The sequence below is a fragment of the Neovison vison genome, chromosome 9 (assembly GCF_020171115.1).
Source record: "Neovison vison isolate M4711 chromosome 9, ASM_NN_V1, whole genome shotgun sequence".
NCBI lineage: Eukaryota > Metazoa > Chordata > Mammalia > Carnivora > Mustelidae > Neogale > Neogale vison.
The window spans coordinates 23532533-23552648 of NC_058099.1; the positions used below are offsets into that span (position 1 = coordinate 23532533).

Below are 20116 nucleotides of genomic sequence, written 5' to 3' on the forward strand. Positions count from 1 at the left end.
TCAAGCCACCCCTTGGGCTCCACGCGGGGTGTGGAGCCTACTTAAGGGAAAAAAAAGTTTTTTTTAAATTATTTATTAATTTGACAGAGAGAGAGAGAGAGAGAGAGAGAGATCACAAGTAGGCAGAGAGGCAGGCAGAGAGGGGGGAGGAAGCAGGCTCCCTGCTGAGCAGAGAGCCCAACGATGTGGGGCTCGATCCCAGGACCCTGGATCATGACCTGAGCCAAAGGCAGAAGCTTAACCCACTGAGCCACCCAGGAGCCCAAAAAAGTTTTTAAATGTAAAAGTGTTGAACAGTAGGTGAAGCTTTTCCCTATGCCCTAGTTAATTTCCTTTTGAAGAGTAATTTTGAACAGAAAGATACCCAAATCACTGCCCCCTTGCCAAGTACATAGGTACTCCTTATGGCTGCGTTATGAAATGTTTCATTTTCAACCCAGCCCGAATTGTGAGAAGGAGGGTCAGAAGGGGAGCCTGGGGGATGTGAGACCATCTGGAAAGCTCCAGAAAGAAGCTTTACCGGTCAAATTCCTGCCTCGGTAAAAGACCCTCCCTACAGGCTTGACTGGTTCTGCTCCACCAGTTAGCTCAGCTTCTAGAAATCATCGTGGGAATTCAGAGTTAAGACGAGTCACCTACCAGGAGGACGAAAAGGACTGCTATTGATAGTTGTCCTTGCCCCAGTAGGAGGCCACATAGCCGCGGGATGCCCGCAGGTGCCTGGTTTGATCCCTCCGGGCGGGGCAGTTGGAGCGATACAGACCTAGCGGGGCTGCAGGACGGACCCTAGACCCGAGCGCGTGGGGGCGTGGCTGCCCCGGGGGCGTGGCCCGGTCGGGGGCGTGGCCTCGGGCGCGGGTGCATTGCCGCCGCCGCGGGCGTGCTGGCTGGCGGGCGGCAGGCCCGCAGTGGCGCGGCGTCCCGGTTGCGCGACGGGCCGAGGGCCATGGCAGCCTCTTCGGGCCCGGCCGGAGTCAGCGGCGCCGGCCCGTCCGGCTTCGCCTTCGACTCGGGACTAGAGATCAAAACTCGTTCTGTGGAGCAGACGCTGCTCCCGCTGGTCTCTCAGGTAAAGTGGCGCCCGGCGCGGCCCCTCGTCTCCCCCGGCCGCGGCCCGCGATGGCGGCGGCCGCTCGCACGGCCCGGGGTCGGGTCGGGTCGGCCCGGCGGGAGGCCGCCGCTGCCCCTCATTCCGCGGCAGGACTGCGGCGTCGGGTCGGGCCGCGGGTCTGAAGCTAGGGGACCGGCCATGGCTGCGGCTGCGGGTTCGGCGTTTGGTCTGGTCCATCCGAAATCCAGCGGCGAGGCCGAGGGGGCTGCGCGGCCGGGGAGGCGGAGGGGCGGGGAGCCCCGGTGCGGACCCGAGAGCCCGGCAGGCAGGTGCGCCGCCCGGCCTGCCCCGCGCGACCCGCCTTGGGCTGTGGCTTCGGCGGCCCCCGGCCCCGCGAGGGGCCCCGCGCGGGCTTCCCCGAGGCAGAGAGGACCCTGCGGTGGCCCACACGTTTGCAGCCCCAGTCCACACCCCGACTGCTGGCCGCTCGGCTGGGGCATTCCTGCCGGCCTCCAGGTCCAGCGTGCTCTCCCCGAGGCCTTTGTCCCTGTCCCCTGCGCGCGTCGGCTCGCTGGGCGCCCGTTCACCCCGGGCCACCCTGCCTGCCCCTACCCCTTAACCTGCGGCTCCCTTCGGGCCGCTTTTGTCTGGCTTGGGAAGAGTGCAGCGAAGCACTGTCTGATCGTTAATCCGGACACGCATCTTTCTGCCAAATCCCGTCTGGGATGTATGCTTTATTGTATTTGTTGGTCGTAACAGAAGTCTGGAATCAGCTAATTGACGCGCTGAGTTTTAGAGAAGTTTTTGTTGCTGTGAGTCGAGTTATACGCAGCCTGCGGGCTAGCATTCCTCACCTCGATCTGTTGTAGTGTGCCAAGCCCTGTGAGGAGGGGAGAATTCTGTGCCTTCAGGAGAGCGTTGGCGATGTGTGACTCACAACTAGATTGTAATGTCTTGATGACTCAACGCGGGTATTGCCAAGACTTTAGAGGTAGAAGGAATCTTAAAGGTTATCTGACTCTAAATTAAAAAATTCTTTCTTACAGCATCTTTACACCTGGTCACCAGTCTCCTGCTTAAACATGTTCAGTGATGGGGAGCCTGTAGCTGTTCCATAGAATTTTAAATGCTGTCTCTTCTCCATCCCAGCCCTGCAAATATTTGAAAATAGCAGTCACACATGTCCCTAGATTCCTGTTATGCTGATTAAATAAATAGCCCTTTTAAAAAAACATAAACAAAAACAAAAAACACCTTGCTCACTTTAGATTGGCTAACAGAACAGTGAATGAGTACACCTGACACACCTCCCCCCTCTTCCCTTCCATGTCTGATGGAGGCACTGACCAGAGAGAAGGAGTGCCAGGATCAGTTAATAACGTCTGCACTGTCCTCCTCTCCGCAAAAGAATGCCACCACTACCAACAATACAACCACAACCCAAAATGAGAAATACTGGAGTAGTTTTAAGAGTGATAAGGGAGTAATAAGTCAAGTTCAACTTGACAGTATTTTTATCCATGTATTTAACAATACGTGTGTTGCTTACTATATGTTAGGCCATGGTTTAAGCACTTTATAAATATTAACTCCTTTAATTTTCGTAACAATCTTATGAGGTAGATATGTGTCTATTCTCATTATATGGAAGAGGAAACTGAGGAATAGTGAGTTTAAGTAACTTATCCCGGGACTTTGAACTGTAAATGTCAAATTGGCGTTTGAACCCAGGCATCCTGTGTCTATTCTCATTATATGGAAGAGGAAACTGAGGAATAGTGAGTTTAAGTAACCTATCCCGGGACTTTGAACTGTAAATGTCAAATTGGCGTTTGAACCCAGGCATCCTGGTTCCAGATTCTGTGCTCTTAGTTACACCATATGCTGTGTTCTCTCTAGAGATTAGAAGCAGTGATGAGGTCAGCTGGTGGTAGGTACGGAGAAGGGAGTCCACAATGGAAAAACAAGGTGGAAAGTAGTTGTAATCTGGAGAAATGGTAACTTTTCACAGTATCACAGCTAAAAATGGATCAGTCCTACAGCTCTGCATTGTGTAATGCCGGGATAAAAGAGGGTGGAGTGGAGGAGGAAATGTGTGAATCTGTGAATTGTGTAAATTGCTGCTGAGAGTTAACTAGAGGTCAATGCTAAAGGGGAAAAAAATGCCAGTTTTGTTTTTTCTTTTTTCTTCCTTGTTAAAGAATCATTCAAGGTCATAGCTGGGGTTCTGCATCCCACATGTTATGTATCCACAGCTGTATCTTTAGCACAGCACCATAACTGACATTCCTAATGATTGACTGTACTCAACAAATAACAGTTGACTTTGCTTAAAATCAAGAAATGAGTAAAGCATGGCCGGAATACTGTTAACAAAGCAGGACAGTGTGGAGTATAATTCAGAGTAATTGTTATGTTTCAGTGACTGTTAGCTGATTAAAACTTCAGCTTTTTAGAAATTTCATGTCTAGAAGTCTCATTTTTTAAGGATGCTGCATTATTATCCAATTCATGTTTCATTATTTTATCCACGAGAATATTTTAAGTAAGCATTTATTGTGTACTTAATAGTGTTCCTTGAGGAACTTGTAGTCCAGTTGGGAGACAGGACATATAAAAATTAACACATGCCAAGTATCAAATGAATAATATCAATAGTAAATGCTCTAAGAGCTCAGAGAAGGCATGGATGAATCAGGAATGATGCTGTAGAGGAGACAGGGCCTTGAGGTGAGCAAGTAAGATTAACATCATAAAATTTAGTGAGTTTTAAGCAGATATCATCTAACCACTTCTGACTTTACAGGTAAAAAGTTCTGGGTTACTGGCCTTATTCTAGGAATGCATGATTGAGTTAGTATGAGACAAATGTGTATTATTTTCTGCATTCACATATTGCAAAAGATACATGTTCTTATCAGTAGATGCTCAATTAAGTCCAAATTATAACCATGATAAAAACACCTAGCAAAGCAGTAATAAAAGAAATCTTCCTTAACCTGATAAAGAATATCTGCAGAAAACCAGGTGCCTGGGTAGCTCAGTGTGTTAGGCGTCTGACTCTTGATTTTGGCTCAAGTCATGGTCTTGGGGTCTTGGGATCAAGCCCCAAGTTGGGCCATGTTCAGCAGGGAGTCGGCTTGAACTTCACTCTCTCTCTTTCCCTCTGCCCCATGCTCTCTTGTGCTCCTGCTCTCTCTCCAATAAATAAAGCTTAAACAAAACAATACAAAACATTTCCTTTAAAACCAGAAATAGGAGGGATGTGTGCTGTTGCAGCTTTTACTCAACACTGTACTGGAAATCCTAACCAGCGTGATGAGATGAGAAGTGAAAGGTGTAAAGAGAGAAGGAAAATAAAAACCTTCAAGAGTCTACAGATAAATCATAAAAACTAGGAGGTTTAGTAAATTCACTGAATGGAGGATACTAAAGTCAACTGCATTCTTCTACATTAAAAAAAAAGGTAATTCTAAAAAAACCCCCACCATTTAGAATAAAAATGACAGCAAAAATGAAGTTCTTAGGAGTATATACATAGCAAAAGAGATGCCAAACTTTGTGAAAAGAATTTTTTAAAAAATTTTAAAATATTTTATTTATTTATTTATTTTCGAGAGAGAGAAAATGAGAGAGAGTGAGCATGACGGGGGAAGGTCAGAGGGAGAAGCAGACCTCTTGCTGAGCAGGGAGCCTGACGTAGGACTCAGTCCTGCAACTCCAGGATCATGACCTCACCTGAAGGCAGTCACTCAACCAACTGAGCCACCCAGGTGCCCCAATTTTTTTTTTAATTTCTATGTTTTTTAAAGATTTTTATTTTTAAGTAATCTCTATACCCTACTTGGGGCTCAGACTCAAAACCCCCGAGAGCACAAGTCACATGCTCCACACAGTGAGCCAGCCAGGCAGCCCAAGAATTTTAAAAATTTATTGAAAGCCACAGTAGATCTAGAAAAATGGAGTGAAGTACTGTGTTTATGACTAGATTGACTCATCAGTTTTTCCTATTAGTCTATAAATTTAATACAATTCCAGTGAGAACTTCCAACAGGATTTTTGAATAGAATTTGATAAAAAGTGGTTATAATTTCATATAATTATATGAAAGAGCAAGGAGCCAAGAATAGCCAGAAGAGAAACAAAGTGGGAAGAGTTCAAGGCCTTATAAAACAATCATAATTAAGGCAATAGACCAGTGAACGGGAACAGAGAACCTAGAAACATATCCACCCATATATGGAAACTTGATAAATCACAGAACTGGCACCTCTGGTTAGTGGGGAAAGGAAAAACTTTTAAAAATGGGGCTAAAACAATTGTTATCTAATAGTAACACATGAAATTGGAAGCCTGTCCCACACGATATGTAAAAATCAATTCCAGAGAGATTAAGGACATCAGTATGAAAGTGAAAAACGTGTAACACTTTTAGGAAAAAAACCCCCACAACTGGGCAATATTTTCATCACCTCATGGTGGGAAGTGAATTTTTAATATACCAGAAGTAAAAATTCTGAACAAAGATTGTATAAATCTGACTCCATCAGAATGAAGAACATCTGTTTACCAAAATTGAAAGGATAAGCCATGAAATGGGAGAATATGAGTGCAACACAGATCACCAATAGATGATTGGTAGTACCCAGAATAAATAAAGGATGGCAATGAATCAAAAATAAAAAAATTACCTATTAAAGATTTGTACAAATAGTCATTTCATGGAAGAGGAAACAGATGACAAAAAGAAATGTGAAAGATGTTCAATTTTATCAGAAATCAGGGGAGTACAAATTAAAACCACAATGAGAACAAGTAATGGTGAGAAATGTGAGCCTGCGGGAATGGCAACAGTAAACCACTTTGGAAAACAGTTGGATGTCATCTAAACTCGAATATGGTATTACCCATGGCCCAGCAAGTCTACTCCAAAATCCATACCCTCTAGAGAAAGTCCTGCATGTGGGTTAGGGACATAAATTGAAATGTTGATTTTTTTTTTTTTTTTTTTTTGCTTCTAATGGCCCCAAACTGGAAACTACCTAAATCTACCTAAATGTCTTTTAACAGTAGGATGTTTAAATAAATTGTGTTATGTTCGTACAGTGAGATACTGGGCAGCAGTGAAATGAATGAACCACAGCTATAATTATCAGTATGGTTGAATATCAAAAATATAATGTTGAGTGAAAAAAATTAAAGGCTCAAAAGCAGGCAAAATGAAACCATTATCATTTAGGGATACAACATTTGTACAGTAATAAAGAAGTGATGAGCACAAAATCAGGACAGTGGTTCCTCTGGGGAGAGTGAGGTGGGTGATGTGGAAAAGGGCCCAAAAGGCATTTGGATTATCAGAGGTAATGGTAATGTTCTCTTAAGCTTGGTGGTGGCTGCATATGGCTTCCATTTCTTTATGCTTGCATATGTATGTTATATATACTCATTTGTTACATATTTTCTAACTCAGAGAGTTGTTTAAAAGCCCTGGGTTAGGTCCCAAGCACAAATCCTGTACGTTCTTTAATAATCATTGTTCTTGGGGCGCCAGGGTGGCTCAGTCAGTTAAGTGTCTGCCAGGGACCTGGGACTGAGTCCTGTCTTGGGCTCCCTGCTCAGTGGAGAGTCTGCTTCTCTCTCTGTCCCCACCACCTCTTTATGCTTGCTCTCAAATAAATAAAGAAAGAAAAAAAATTTTTTTTAAAGCTGGGCTCTTTCCCAGCTTAAAAAAAAAAAAAAAAGTAATAATCATTTTATTCTTCCTGTCAAAATGCCGACTCCCAGTCTTAAAACGTTTTTATCCAAGGAAGGGAAGAGGGATGTCTGCCACATACTCCGCCCTGGTGTGGAATGTTATTCTACCACCCACTAGTCTTTTCCTGTCTGTGATAGATTTACTGCATTCACCGTTGTACAGACCCTTCACGTTTCTAAGGTAGCTCACCTTGTCTTTCCGTTTCTCTTGGTCCTGTCCTGTAGGCTTTTCAGGATCCTTGTCTCATTAATTGAAGATGAATAGAGAATGTATGGGGCCCTCTTTGCTGATTTGTGTATGAGAATTTATGTGGCTTTTTTACCTGCAAACATAAAACACATAAAGTAAGTGAAAGAGTCCCTTTTTTTCTGATTCTTTTAAAGCAACTGCCATAATTTGGTGTTTTTATCCATACTTCCATTCAAACCATGGATGGTTTCTATAGCTGATTAGCCTTTTTTTTTTTTTTTTTTAAAGGCTCCTTGCCCAACGTGGGCCTTGAACTCACAACCCTGAGATCAAGAGCCACATGCTTTACTGACTGAGTCAGCCAGGCACCTCAAATTTTTATATGTAATTATTTTGAGAACTCGCTAATGAGTTAAGTCCAGAGACAAATTTCTCTATACCAGGCTGACTCCCTTATTTTTTTTTTTTTTAATTAAGCCATTGTTCTTTTATCTGGGCTACTACCGTTTTTTTTCTTCCTGGTCTTTACTAGTTGTCTTGCTTCGCCACAAAATAAGTCAACTAAGAAAATCTATTTCAATGAAGAGATTACTAGAAAATAATTACTAGAATTCTAGAATTACTAGATTCTAGAAAATAAGAATAACATCACAAACATGAGGAGAGAAGAGAGATTCTAGAAATGTAAACTGTAATATCTAGCAATTATGTAATGTTTACTATATGCCAGACACTATCCTAAATACTTCATTTAATTTACTGATGTACTCCCCACAGTGAACTTGTGAAATGGGTACTATTATTATTCCTGTTTTTACATATTTGAGAACATAGAGTTACAGAACGGTTAGATGACTTGCCACATTGTCACATGACAGAGCCAGAATTCAAACCCAGGCAAAATAAGCCAGAGTTCATGCTCTTAACTGCTAGGATATACTTTGCTGGAGATTGGTACTTCTTGACACCCTTTGTTAGAAGGTATCAAATAAGCCCTAGTTCTTATTCTTTTATTCCACAGCAGAATTCTTCAGTGTATCAGATGCTCTTCCCCATGGGATGTCTTCCTGCCCTCTTTTTTCCCAGTTCTTTCAGGCATATTCTAGACTCTGGGGTCAGGGCGTCTTTGGGTTGTGACTCCCAATTTAATATGCCTCCTATTTTTGTAGAATAATGCTAAAATTTTATGTGGCACCTATAATTTACAAGACACTCCCACCAACTGTCTTTTCCCTGATCTTTAGCATAATCCCGGGAGGATAGAAGCAGTGTAGTTAGTAACAACGTGCGCAGTTTACTGCCTTTGTGACGTTGGGCAAATTCTTTTCCTTTTTAAAGTTCAGGTCTTTATCTGTAAGATGAGGGTAATAATAGTATATGCCTCTTAGAGATATAGGCATTAAATTAATTAATATTTGTTGAGTGTTAAATGCTATCTAGTCTTATTTTTCACATGACAAAAAAATTCAAGTTTGATCTCGGTTTTGTAAAACTGTGTGTTTAGGTTTGTATAAAACAGGACTGAGCAAAATTATAGCAAAATGCTCCTGGGGTAGTGTGATGATAAGTATTTTTTATTTCTTTAGTCTTTCTGTATCCCCCTCCCTTTTTTAAAGATTTTATTTATTTATCTGACAGAGTGAGAGAGCACAAGCAGGGGGAGCAGCAGAGGGAGAGGGAGAAGCTGGCTCCCCACTGAGCAGGGAGCCCGATGTGGGGCTCTATCTTAGGACCCTGGGATCTTTACCTGAGCCAAAGGTAGAAACATAACTGAGCCACCCAGAGACCCCATTTCCCATTTTTTAAAAGTAATCAACATGTATAGCTTTTTGAACTTACCTTTTAAAAAGTTTGAGAATAATTTAAGGATATAAACTGACCTTTTAATATGGAATTTTGTAAATTGATTTGGCTCCTGTATATGTCAGTTTCAAATGTGTACCTGTATTGGATTAAACATTTTTCAGGATGCTTCTAGTAAAAGGAAGATGGCTACATGTAATTAAACGCTGGGGAGGATGCTTGTAATGAAACAAAATGTCTGATTCAGAACTAACTATAGTTGGCATTTTAGTCTAATTGCTGATCTTCTCTATACAATTGAAAATTTAAAGCTTTTGGTAATAAACACAACTTAAACTCCTTTTCACTCCAGAGTTTCTTAGTTGTTTGCAATAGTCAATGGTGATTAAGTGCTCTGTTCTTCAGGTGGTACATACAAAATGTTCCTTAGGGTCTCTCTGGTTTGAGGAAGGATCAAAGACTCCTAAGGACTTCACACACACAGACACACACACACACACACAGACACACACACACACTAAACAAATTCAGTAAAGTTGCCAGAAAAAAAAAGTAAACATGCGGAAATCAGTTGTGTTTCTATAGCTAACAACAAAATACTTGAAAAAGAAATAAAATAATCCCTTTTACCACAGCATCAGAAACAATACTTAAAAATATATTTGATCAAGAAGATGAAAGATCTGTACACTGAAAACTGTTAAGACTTTGGTAAAAGAAATTGAAGACACAAATAAATGGAATGATATCCCATGTTCATGGATCTGAATAACTAATATATTTTTATAAAGATTTTATTTATTTATTTGACAGAGATCACAAGTAGGCAGAGAGGCAGGGAGTGGTTGGGGGGAAAGCAGGCTCCCTGCTGAGCAAAGAGCACTATGTGGGGCTTAATCCCAGGACCCTGGGATCATGACCTGAGTGGAAGGTGGAGGCTTTAACCCACTGAGCCACCCAGGTGCCCCAAGAACTAACATTTTTTAAATGTCCATAATACCTAAAGCCATCTGTAGATTTCGTGCAATCTCTATCAGAATTCCAAAAGCATTTTATTTCCCTACAGAAATAGAAAAACAATCCTAAAATTTGTACAGAAGTGCAAAAGACTCCCAACTAGCTAAAACAGCCTTGGGAAAGGAGAACAAATCTAGAGGCAACACACTTCCAGATTTCAAATTATATTACAGAGCTTAGTAATTAAACAGTATGGCACCAACATAAAAACAGGCATGTAGTCCAATGAAACAGAATCGAAAGGCCGGGGATAAACCCATACGTATATGGTAAAATAGTAATTGACAAGGAAGCCAAGAATAACTAATGGGGAAAGGATAGTTTCTTCAATAAGTGGTGTTGGAAAAACTGGATCATTGCATGCAGAAGAATGAAAGTGGACCCGTATCTTACACCACTCACAAAATTAACTGGAAATGGATCAATGATATACTATTTAATGACTTAAATGTAAGACTTGAAACTGTAAAACTCCTGGAAGACAAGAGAAAAATCTTGACATTGGTCTTGGCAGTGATTTTTGGATATGACAACAAGAATACAAGTAACAGAAGGAAAAATAAGCAAGTGGGACTACATCAAACCAAGAAGCTTCTGCACACCAAAAGGAGAAATCAACAAAGTGAAAAGACAGCCTACGGAATGGAATAAAATATTTGCAAACCATCTATCTATCTATCTATCTATCTATCTATATATGGAGCTTATACCACTCCATAGCAAGAAGAAAATCTCACTTAAAAATGGGCAGAGGAACTGAACATTTTTTTGTGTGTTTATGGCAGAACTGCTTTTAAGAACAAAAACTCAAAGCAACCAAAATGCCTGTTAGTAGAGCAATGAATAAATAAATTGTGACTGATTCATATGAAATAAATACATTAGATCTACCTATATCAGTGTAGATCTCAAACTGATAAAATTTAACAACAAAGAAACCAAATCCAGAAAGATACAGTATACTATTTATCGGATAGGTATTGGATTCTCTTCAAACCCTGCCTCAGGGAAGGGTGTGAAGGGAATGAAAGGTAGTCCAATTTTATCTGTGCATTTAAAAATCTAAAACAAAACTAATAAAATCTGAACATTTAAAAAAAATGTTAGAGTGGGAACAGGGTGGGGGGTACAGAGGGAGAGGGAGAGAAAGTCTTAAGCAGACTGCACTGCCTCACACAGGGCTTGAACTCATACCCTGAGATCATGACCTGAGCCAAAAGCAGGAGTCAGATGCTTAACCAACTGTGCCACCCAGCTGCCCCTGAACAGACTTTTTTTGAAAGAAGACATACAAATGGTTACTACATTTACGAAAATGTGCTCAGCATCACTAATCATCAAGGAAATTAGGCCAAAACCACAATGAGATGCCACCGCAACCTTCTTAGAATTGGATGTTATCAAAAAGAAATGAAAACAAGTGTTGTTGAGGATTTGGAGAAGGGAAGCCTTGTGCATTGTTGTTGGGAATATAAATAGGCTCAGCCACTATGGAAAACAGCATGAAGGCTCCACAGAAAAAAATAGGACTGTCATATGACTCAGTAATCCCACTTTTGGGTATATATCCTAAGGAAATGAAATCAGGATCTTGAAGAGATATTTGCACTCCCATGTTCATTGCAGTATTATTCATAATAGCCAAGATATGGGAACAACCTCAGTGGCCTTCTATAGATAGATAGATGGAGAAGATGTGGTATAAATATACAATGGAATATTACTCAGTCATGAGAAAGAAGGAAATTTTGCCATTTGCTACAACACAGATGGACCTTGAAGGCATTATGCTAAATAAAATAAATCAGAGAAGGCAAATACCAAATGATCTCAATTATATGTGGATCTATAAAAGACAAACCCATAGAAACAGTCCAGTGGTGGTTGTGAGGGGCTACCAGGCTGTGAGGGGAAAAGACGAGATGTTGGTCAAAGGGTGCAAATTTCCAGTTTTAAGAAGAGTAAGTTCTAGGGCTCTGATGTACAGCATGGTGACTGTATGTTAACAACTCCATATTATATACTTAAAAGTTGCTGAAAGAATAGATCTTAGCGGCGCCTGGGTGGCTCAGTGGGTTAAGCATCTGCCTCTCAGGTCATGATCTCAGGGTGCTGGGATTGAGCCCCGCATTGGGCTCCCTGCTTGGTGGGGAGTCTGCCCCCCACACCCGCCACCTGCCTCTCTGCCTACTTGTGATCTCTCTCTTTGTCAAATAAATAAAAATAAAATCTTAAAAAAAAAAGACTAGATCTTAAATGTTCTTATGACCACCAAAAAGAAAGATTATGTGAGGTGATAGAAGTGTTAACTATTTTGGTCATCATTTGTAGTTGATTGTGGAATCATAGTGTATATGTGCATCAGATCAACACGCTGTACACCTTAATCTTGCACAGTGTCATATGTAAGTTATATCTCAGTAAAAATAAAGTATGGTCTCAGAGTCAAATTGTCTGACTGTGAATCTTGGCTTTACCTTGTAATAGCTATGAGACCATAAATAAGCATCTTTTAATGTCTATTGCTTTCTCTGTAAAAAGGGGATAAAGTAGTACCTACATGCTAAGCTTACTGTGAGGATTATATTACATTGTTTGTTCAAAAACACTTTTTTTGTGCCTGCCATGCAGAGATGTTAGTGTTATGCCGATGCACCCTGTTTCTTCTACCACACATTGAAGGTTCATCTTAGACGATACCAATCTAATCCATCAGGCAATCCCGTTTATCTGTTTTCCATTCTCTTGACTATTGCGGCCTTATTTCAAGCCAGCATTAAAAAAAATTTTTTTTTAAGATTTTTATTTATTTATTTGACAGAGAGAGAGAGAGAGAGAGAGAGCACAAGAAGCGGGAGTGGGAGAGGGAGAAGAGCAGGGAGCCTGATGCGGGACTTGATCCCAGGACTCCGGGATCGTGACCTGAGCCAAAGGCAGATGCTTAACCCACTGAGCCACCCAGGCACCCTAAGCTGGCATTTTTTAGAAAAGATTTTATGATTTACTGATCTGAGAGAGTGTGAGCAGTAGGGAGAGGATCTCAAGCCAGCTGCACACCGAGCATGAAGTCCAATGCAGGGCCTGATCTCCTGACTCTGAAATCAGGAACTCAGCCAAAACCAGGAGTCAGATGTTTAACTCATTGAGCCATCCACGTGCCCCAAGCTGCCATCATCTTTTACCTGGACTACTGCGATGGTTTCCTAACTGGTCTCCCTCCTACTTTTGCCACTTTTTCAATCCACTCTTCCCCCAGAAGAGAGTATTCTTTAAAAGAAAAAAAAATTGAGATTGTATTAGTTATTATTAGTTATTTACTGCTACTTAATGGTTTAAAAACAACAAACATCTATTATCTTAGATTCTGTGTGTCAGGAATTTGTGAGTGATACACCTGCCTGGTTTTAGGCTGCTCGCGTGTCTGTAAGCAGAAGGCCCGACTGGCTAGCTGTCGGCCAGAGGCCTAACTCAGTTCTTTGTCATGTCAGACTGCATCAGGCTGGTCAAGTGTCTTCGTGACATGGTAACTGGCTTCCCCGTAGGGGGAATAATCTCCTAGAGGGAAGGATGGAAACCAGCGTGTGTTTGTGACCTGCCCTTCAAAGGAACGCACTGTCACTTCTGCTGTATGAGTTAGAAGTGATTCACTTTCAGCCCACACTCAAGGACAGGGGAGTTAGGCTCTACCTCTTGAAGGAGGAATAGCAAAGAATTTGTGGACATATTTTAATATCACCACACTTCACATTATGGTCACAAATCGTTTACCTCTTCCCATTTGCAAACAGCCTCCACCCCAGTCCTCCTAAACATCTCATCCCTCTACAGTATCCGCTGGAAATTCAAGATTTTGCCATCTAATTCTGATTCGGTTGAGGCTTTTTGTATGTGTAGTTCCTTAGGTGTAGTTTTTTGAGTATAGTTTCATTTGATCTGAAAAGTTGTGAACTAAAGCGACAAGTAATTTGTTCCCAAACAAATTAATTTGTGCCTGTCTAGTGGTAGGACAGGCAGAGAATAATCATTACAGACATTTTTGTTAGAACAACCCCTCCACCCCAAACAAAACAAAACAAAGCAAAACAAACAGGAAAATAGGTGTGGGATAACTGTCATCTACTTCTGTTTGAAAATGGGAAACAGAGGAATGGGAGTCACTGGTTCACAGGATTCTGAAACCCACCCATACACAGGTTAGTAGTATGACGAAGACCTGAGGTGTGGGAATGTTCTCCATGGCTTTTAGCACTGCCCTTGGAGCCATCCTCGCTCATGAGAGGTAGCCCATGTTTGTAGCTGCACAGTTTCCTGGCCTGCACACTGCCTGTGGAAGCTTCTCTTCATTTCATACTGATCGATCTCCTTCAGTCCAAGCTGGTAGCATTCCTCCTGACATAATTATCTTTAAAGTTTTGTGGGTCTCCTGTGGATCTTATTGGGCTCGCTCAATTAGGCAAACCATACCTGCAAGTCTCTTTATGATAAGCACTGCTCTAACCTGGGCTTCTGCTGGGGCTCCTCAAGACAGTACCTCTAAAACGTCTCAGGAGACCTGTTGTTTAAGTGAATGGATCTCTGGAGCACCACCTTGAATCTTCCTGAGATCCTAACGTAAGATTTTATAGTCACACTCTTAGCTTCAGCTTTAGACCTTGCTTTCCCGACAGTGCCCTAGATTTTGTTTTTGCTTGGAAGCCATTCTTAATTTAGCATCATTGGCCTCCTGGTGAAGCAGGGAATTTTTAAATCCAGAAGGCCTGGCTTCTTTTTTATTTCACAGTGTTTCCTTTATCTTCTGTCTCACATCTTCTATTTTATATTTTAAGCAAGAACCCAAGTAGCATCTTCAAAATCTGTCTAGAAATCTCCTTAGCTGGATCACCCAGTTCATTAGGTGTATTCTCTAATTTACACATTCCTGGGGGTGAGTTTCTGTCACTGCATACCAAAGATCCTCTTTTCTTGAGTTCCCAATAAGATTTTTCTCACTTTCCTTTAAAGCCTTCACCCATAGCTTCTCAGTGGTCACCATACTTCTACAAAGTTTATTCAGCACTCTCTAGCTTTTACTAACTCCTCAAAGTCCATTCAGCTTCCAAGGCCTGATGTCAAAGCCACTTCCACATTTTGGTTTTTGTTACAACATTGCCCCAGTTCCAGATGCCAAAACATGTATCGGTTATCTATTGATACATAATAAATCACCCCAAATTTAGTGCCTTAAAGCAGTAAACATTTATCATCTCATAGTTTCTGTGGGTCAAGAATTCTGGGATGGCTTACCTGGTAGTTCTGGATTCAGGCCTTTTGTGAGATTAAAATCAAGATGTTGACTGGATGCACAGTAATCTGAAGGTTCGACTGAGGCTGGAGAGTTTGTTGCCATATTCACTCTTCTTGCTGTAGGCAGGAGTCTTCAGTTCTTTACTATCTTTTGGCCGGAAGCCTCAGTTTATTCCCCTGTGGGTCTCTCCATAGAGTTGCTTGAGTGTCCTCCAAGATACGATAGCTGTTTTTCTCCCAGAGTGATTGATCTGAGATTGAGGAGGGGGCGGAGATGGAAGTTACAATTTGTTTTATGACCTATTCTCAGAATGACCTGTTCTCAGAAGTACACCGTTGCTTCCACTTTACTCATTAGAAGTGAGTCACTAAGTTCAGTTTATACTTGAGAGAAAAATGAGGCTCTACCTCTTAAAAGAAGAAATACTGAAGAACTTGTGGACACATTTAAGAATAGCTTAAATGGCGAGGTATCTGGGTGGTTCAGTTGGTTAAACAGCTACCTTTGGCTTAGATCATGATCCCGGAGTCCTGGGATCGAGTCCTGCATCAGGCTCCCAGCTCCACGGGGCATCTGCTTCTCCTTCTGACCTTCTGTCCTTTCATGCTCTCTCTCATACTCTTTCTCTCTCTCTCAAATAAATAAATAAAAATCTTAAAAAAAAATAGCTACAGGGCGCCTGGGTGGCTCAGTTGGTTAAGCATTGAGCTCTTGGTTTGGGCTTAGGTCATGATCTCAGGGTCATAAGATCAAGCCCTGCAACGGGCTCTGCACTCATTGCGGAGTCTACTTGTCCCTCTCCCTCTGCTCCTCCCTCCCCTCAAACCCTGCCTGCAAATCAATCAATCAGTCTTTAAAAATAGTCACTACAGAAAGTATACCACTTTCCTGCTTAGAAACCCTTCAGTGTTTTCTTGTCACACTTATAATAAAATACAAACTCCTTACTCCAATGCACAGCCTGTTATGGCTGATCCCCGCCCACCTGCCGGGTATTGGTTTTATACTTGTCCTCTTGCCCTGGTTCTTTTTGGACTACTTTTGGCCTTACCTCATTCTTTGAACAGAACAGCCCCCCCACTTCTTCCCCACCCTCTCTCCCTTTCTCTTTCCTTATCACTCTCCTTATCCCTCTCCCCCTCTCTTTTCCTATCCCTCTCCCTATATCCTTCCCTTCCTGTCTCTATCTCTTATCAGTTATGTCCTCTCCCCAGAATGCCTTGTCTCCTGATGTTTGCCAGATTGGCTACTTTGTATCATTTAAATTTTAGCTTAAGTAGCATTTCCTCATAGAAGGAAGATCAACTCATCTGACGTACCTACACAAATACTTTCTACCATATCATCCTATTTTAATATTTTGCATAGCATTTACATTAATTTTTCTGTTTACCTATTTGCTTGACTGTCATGCCTCCCCTGTCTCCCACTTGAATGAGAGTTTGGGCCTTTCTTGCTTGCTTTCTCTTCATTGCCTAAAGTTTTACTTGGCATATGATAGGTGTGCAACAAATATATTTTATATGACTGCATTATTGTTATCCTGATAGACTGTAAACTGAGTAGGACAGGATTGTGTTAGTCTTGTTCACTGATACATCTTCAGGACCTGGCATCTAGGAAATATTTTAAAAATTAATAATAATATTACAGATGAGGACATTTGGAGAGATTCATTAAATTTCCCTAAGGGCATTTAGCTGGTAGTGGCAGAGCCAGGCTCAAACCCAGGCCTTCCTGATTCTAAATTAGTGATACTGTAACATATAAAGTGCCTGGCACATGGTAGTTGCTCAAAGAACCATTCCCTTCTTCTTATCTTAATTCTCTGTTCTGGTCTTTGTTAATGCATGTACATAAATCATTTCATAGTTATATTCAGTGGACATGTACTATTTAGGATCTATATTTTTCATGTAACAGTCTTTAAATATTTTTCTATGTTAGTATTGTTCATGTACTAATTCTCGGAACATTTTGAAGATCTGTATTTGTTTCAACAATCTTAACTTGTCACCTTTTATGTTCTATTCCAAGGCCTGGAATCAAGTGTTAAAAATCTTGGCATTTAATTTACTTTGGGTCTACAACAACACTTAGAGAAGTATAACACATAGATTACAATGGTCATTTTAAAATGCCTGGCTAATTCAGTAAGCATGTATGGCACACATACCGTTTTGTACAGCCTGTACACTGTGCTAGGCCATGGAGTGGAATGCGAAGGGAATACGGTGCTGTCTCTACTCTCGCAGCGGCTCAAGCCATATTAGAGGAAACTAGGTCTCTAGTACACAGTAAGAACGAAGTGCTTTGGTTTTCTGTAAGTTTTTTTTGTTTTTTTTTTGTTTTGTTTTAATGTAATGATCCCTCCTTTCCTACTTTTCTCCTGGTCTTTAAATTTGTTGAAATATCTAGAGGGCTTCTGAAACTGTGTGTTCTAGGGAACTGTCATCAGGTAAACTTGGAATTGTTGTTAATAGAAACATTGTCCTAAAAACAAACAGACAGGGGCACCTGGGTGGCTCAGTGGGTTAAAAGCCTCTGCCTTCGGCTCAGGTCATGATCCCAGGGTCCTGGGATCGAGTCCCATATTGGGCTCTCTGCCCAGCAGAGAGCCTGCTTCCTTTCCTCTCTCTCTGCCTACTGTGATCTGCCTCTCTGCCTACTTGTGATCTCTGTCTTTTAAATAAATAAATAAAATCTTAAAAAAAAACTATTTCAAACAAACAAACAAACAAACAAACAAAAAACATTGCCCTGAGGAGGGATACAGGATGGATGCTTTGCTGGTTGTCTCTGTTGAAGCATTAAAGGTGTGAATTTAGTCTGTTAGACCAAAGACTGTTGCTATATGCTGGGCCTAGTCTAGTATGCTGGGCTTAATTTTCTTAGCCTTTGTGATACAGCTTTAAAAGATACTGAGATAAATTTTAATCAGGCCGCTTTCATCTTTTATTTTTAGATTACCACTCTTATTAATCATAAAGATAATACCAAAAAGTCTGATAAAACTCTGCAAGCAATTCAGCGTGTAGGACAAGCGGTCAACTTGGCAGTCGGAAGATTTGTGAAAGTCGGGGAAGCTATAGCCAATGAAAACTGGGATTTGAAAGAAGAAATAAATATTGCCTGCATCGAAGCTAAACAAGCAGGTATGTGATATTGATGTTAATGCCTATTTATACCAGTTTTATTGTTTTGGATATGATGACAAATTACTGTCTTATTTTGAGTAAAGGTGGGTACCTGTCTTAGGCCTGTGATTACAGATTCTTATAACATTAAAGGCCTGGATTAGCTTCCAGGAATATTGAACTTCTCTTGGCTCAGATCCTAAATCTGACACATTGAATTCTTTCATTGGGCAGGGTAGTGTCTTCCATTCTTGCCCTTAACCATTGAAATGCCAGAGATATAGGAGAATGTGAGGCATGGACTTTGGCCTCGAGGAGCTTATTAGTCTAATTGCCATTGTGTAGAAAATGGAAATAAAAATTAGCATGTTCGGGATTGTATGTTTGAGCCCCACATTAGGTATAGACATTACATAAAATCTTTAAAAAAATTAGCATATTCCTATACTCATAGCAGACAAATCATAGCATCTTCAAATTTTGTAATGGCCCACAATTCTCTATAGCTGGTGGCACAAAAAGCCTGAGAGAACCTGGGGTGTTTTGATGGATACAAACAGTTCACCTTTGTTGAAGTATAATTTATTCATTTGTTCCTTCAATAAAGATTTGGTGAGTACTGGCTGTATGCCAGGCTTTCTTCTAGGCCTTAGGGATATAGCTGTGTACGTATCAGTCAAATGTCTGCCCTCATAGAGCTTGCATTTTAGTAAGGGAGACCAGAAACAAATGAATAGATATATAATAGTTATTCATGAAAAACTCAAGCAGAGTAAGGGTTAAGAGGTATATTTTAGAGAGGTCAAGTTGTCCCAGTTTTGATGCTGATGACATTTGGGACCAGATAGTTACTTGTTGCTAATAGTTTGTTGGGGGTGGGGGTGGCCTGTGCTTTATAAAGTGTTTATCAGAATCCCTGGCTTCCACCTGTTAGACGCTATTAGATTCCCCTCTTCCCCAACTGTGACACCAAAAATGTTTCCAGACATTGCCAAATGTCCTTCATGGGGTCAAAATGGCCCCCAGTTGAGAATTATTGAGGTAGGGGGTCAGGAAGCCGCTCTAAGGAATTAGCATTGGAGCAGAGTCTCCTCCATTGAGGGTCCCAGCTACATGAAAGACTATCTGGAGGAATGGCATTTCTGGCAAGGAGAAGAGTGAGAACAGGTATGGCCTTCTAGAAGGGCAAAGACAAGACTGTGTTCTAAGTATCAAAGCCTAATGGAAGGCTTTATGCAGGTTGGTGACATAATCTCATATTTTAAAAAAGTCACTGGTGGTTCCTATATGAAGAGTAGATATTAGGAGGCATGAGGTTGAAATCGGAGACCAATTAGAAGGTTGTTGCAGGGGTTCAGGTGATGAATGGTGGCGACTTAGATAAGGTCATTGCGTTTGAGGTGGTAAAAAATCAGGTTGCATTTGGCTTTTTTTTTTTTTTAATCAAGGTAGAGCTAATACAATTTGCTGATAGTTTGGATGTGGGATGCAATAGAAAGAAGAGTCATGGATAACTCCAAGGTTTGAAGTATGAGCAGCTAGGGAAATGGTGGCCATTTACTGAGATGGGCAACCCTGAGGGAGGAGCAGGTGTGTTTGGAGAATCATCCTAAGTGAAATAAGGCCAAGGAAATATGGAGGGGCCAACCAGATCATACATGGTCCTATATGTTATATGAGTGACCTCAGGTATTACTCTATAGATGACAGATTGAGGAATTTTCAGCCATATAAGAGACATAGTTTTGTGTTAGAAATCTTTCTTGATAGGATAGAAGAAATGAACAAACAAGGGTCAATTAGAGAGAGTTGAGGATAAAGGCAGGGAGATTAATATGGAATTTTTTTTAATAAACCAGGCTAAGTCAAGGCAATGCCTT

At 41.2% G+C, this 20116-nt stretch overlaps 1 protein-coding gene across 1 annotated transcript in view; it reads left to right on the top strand.

Moving 5' to 3' along the window:
• Positions 1 to 901: 901 nt before the first annotated feature.
• Positions 902 to 20116, top strand: part of CTNNAL1 (catenin alpha like 1) — a 63181-nt gene continuing 43966 nt past the window's right edge. Inside the window, exons 1-2 of the mRNA XM_044265185.1 lie at positions 902 to 1069; positions 18065 to 18254. Coding sequence (XP_044121120.1) covers positions 947 to 1069; positions 18065 to 18254 — 313 coding nt within the window. The 5' untranslated portion in view covers positions 902 to 946. The remainder of the gene's footprint in view (positions 1070 to 18064; positions 18255 to 20116) is intronic.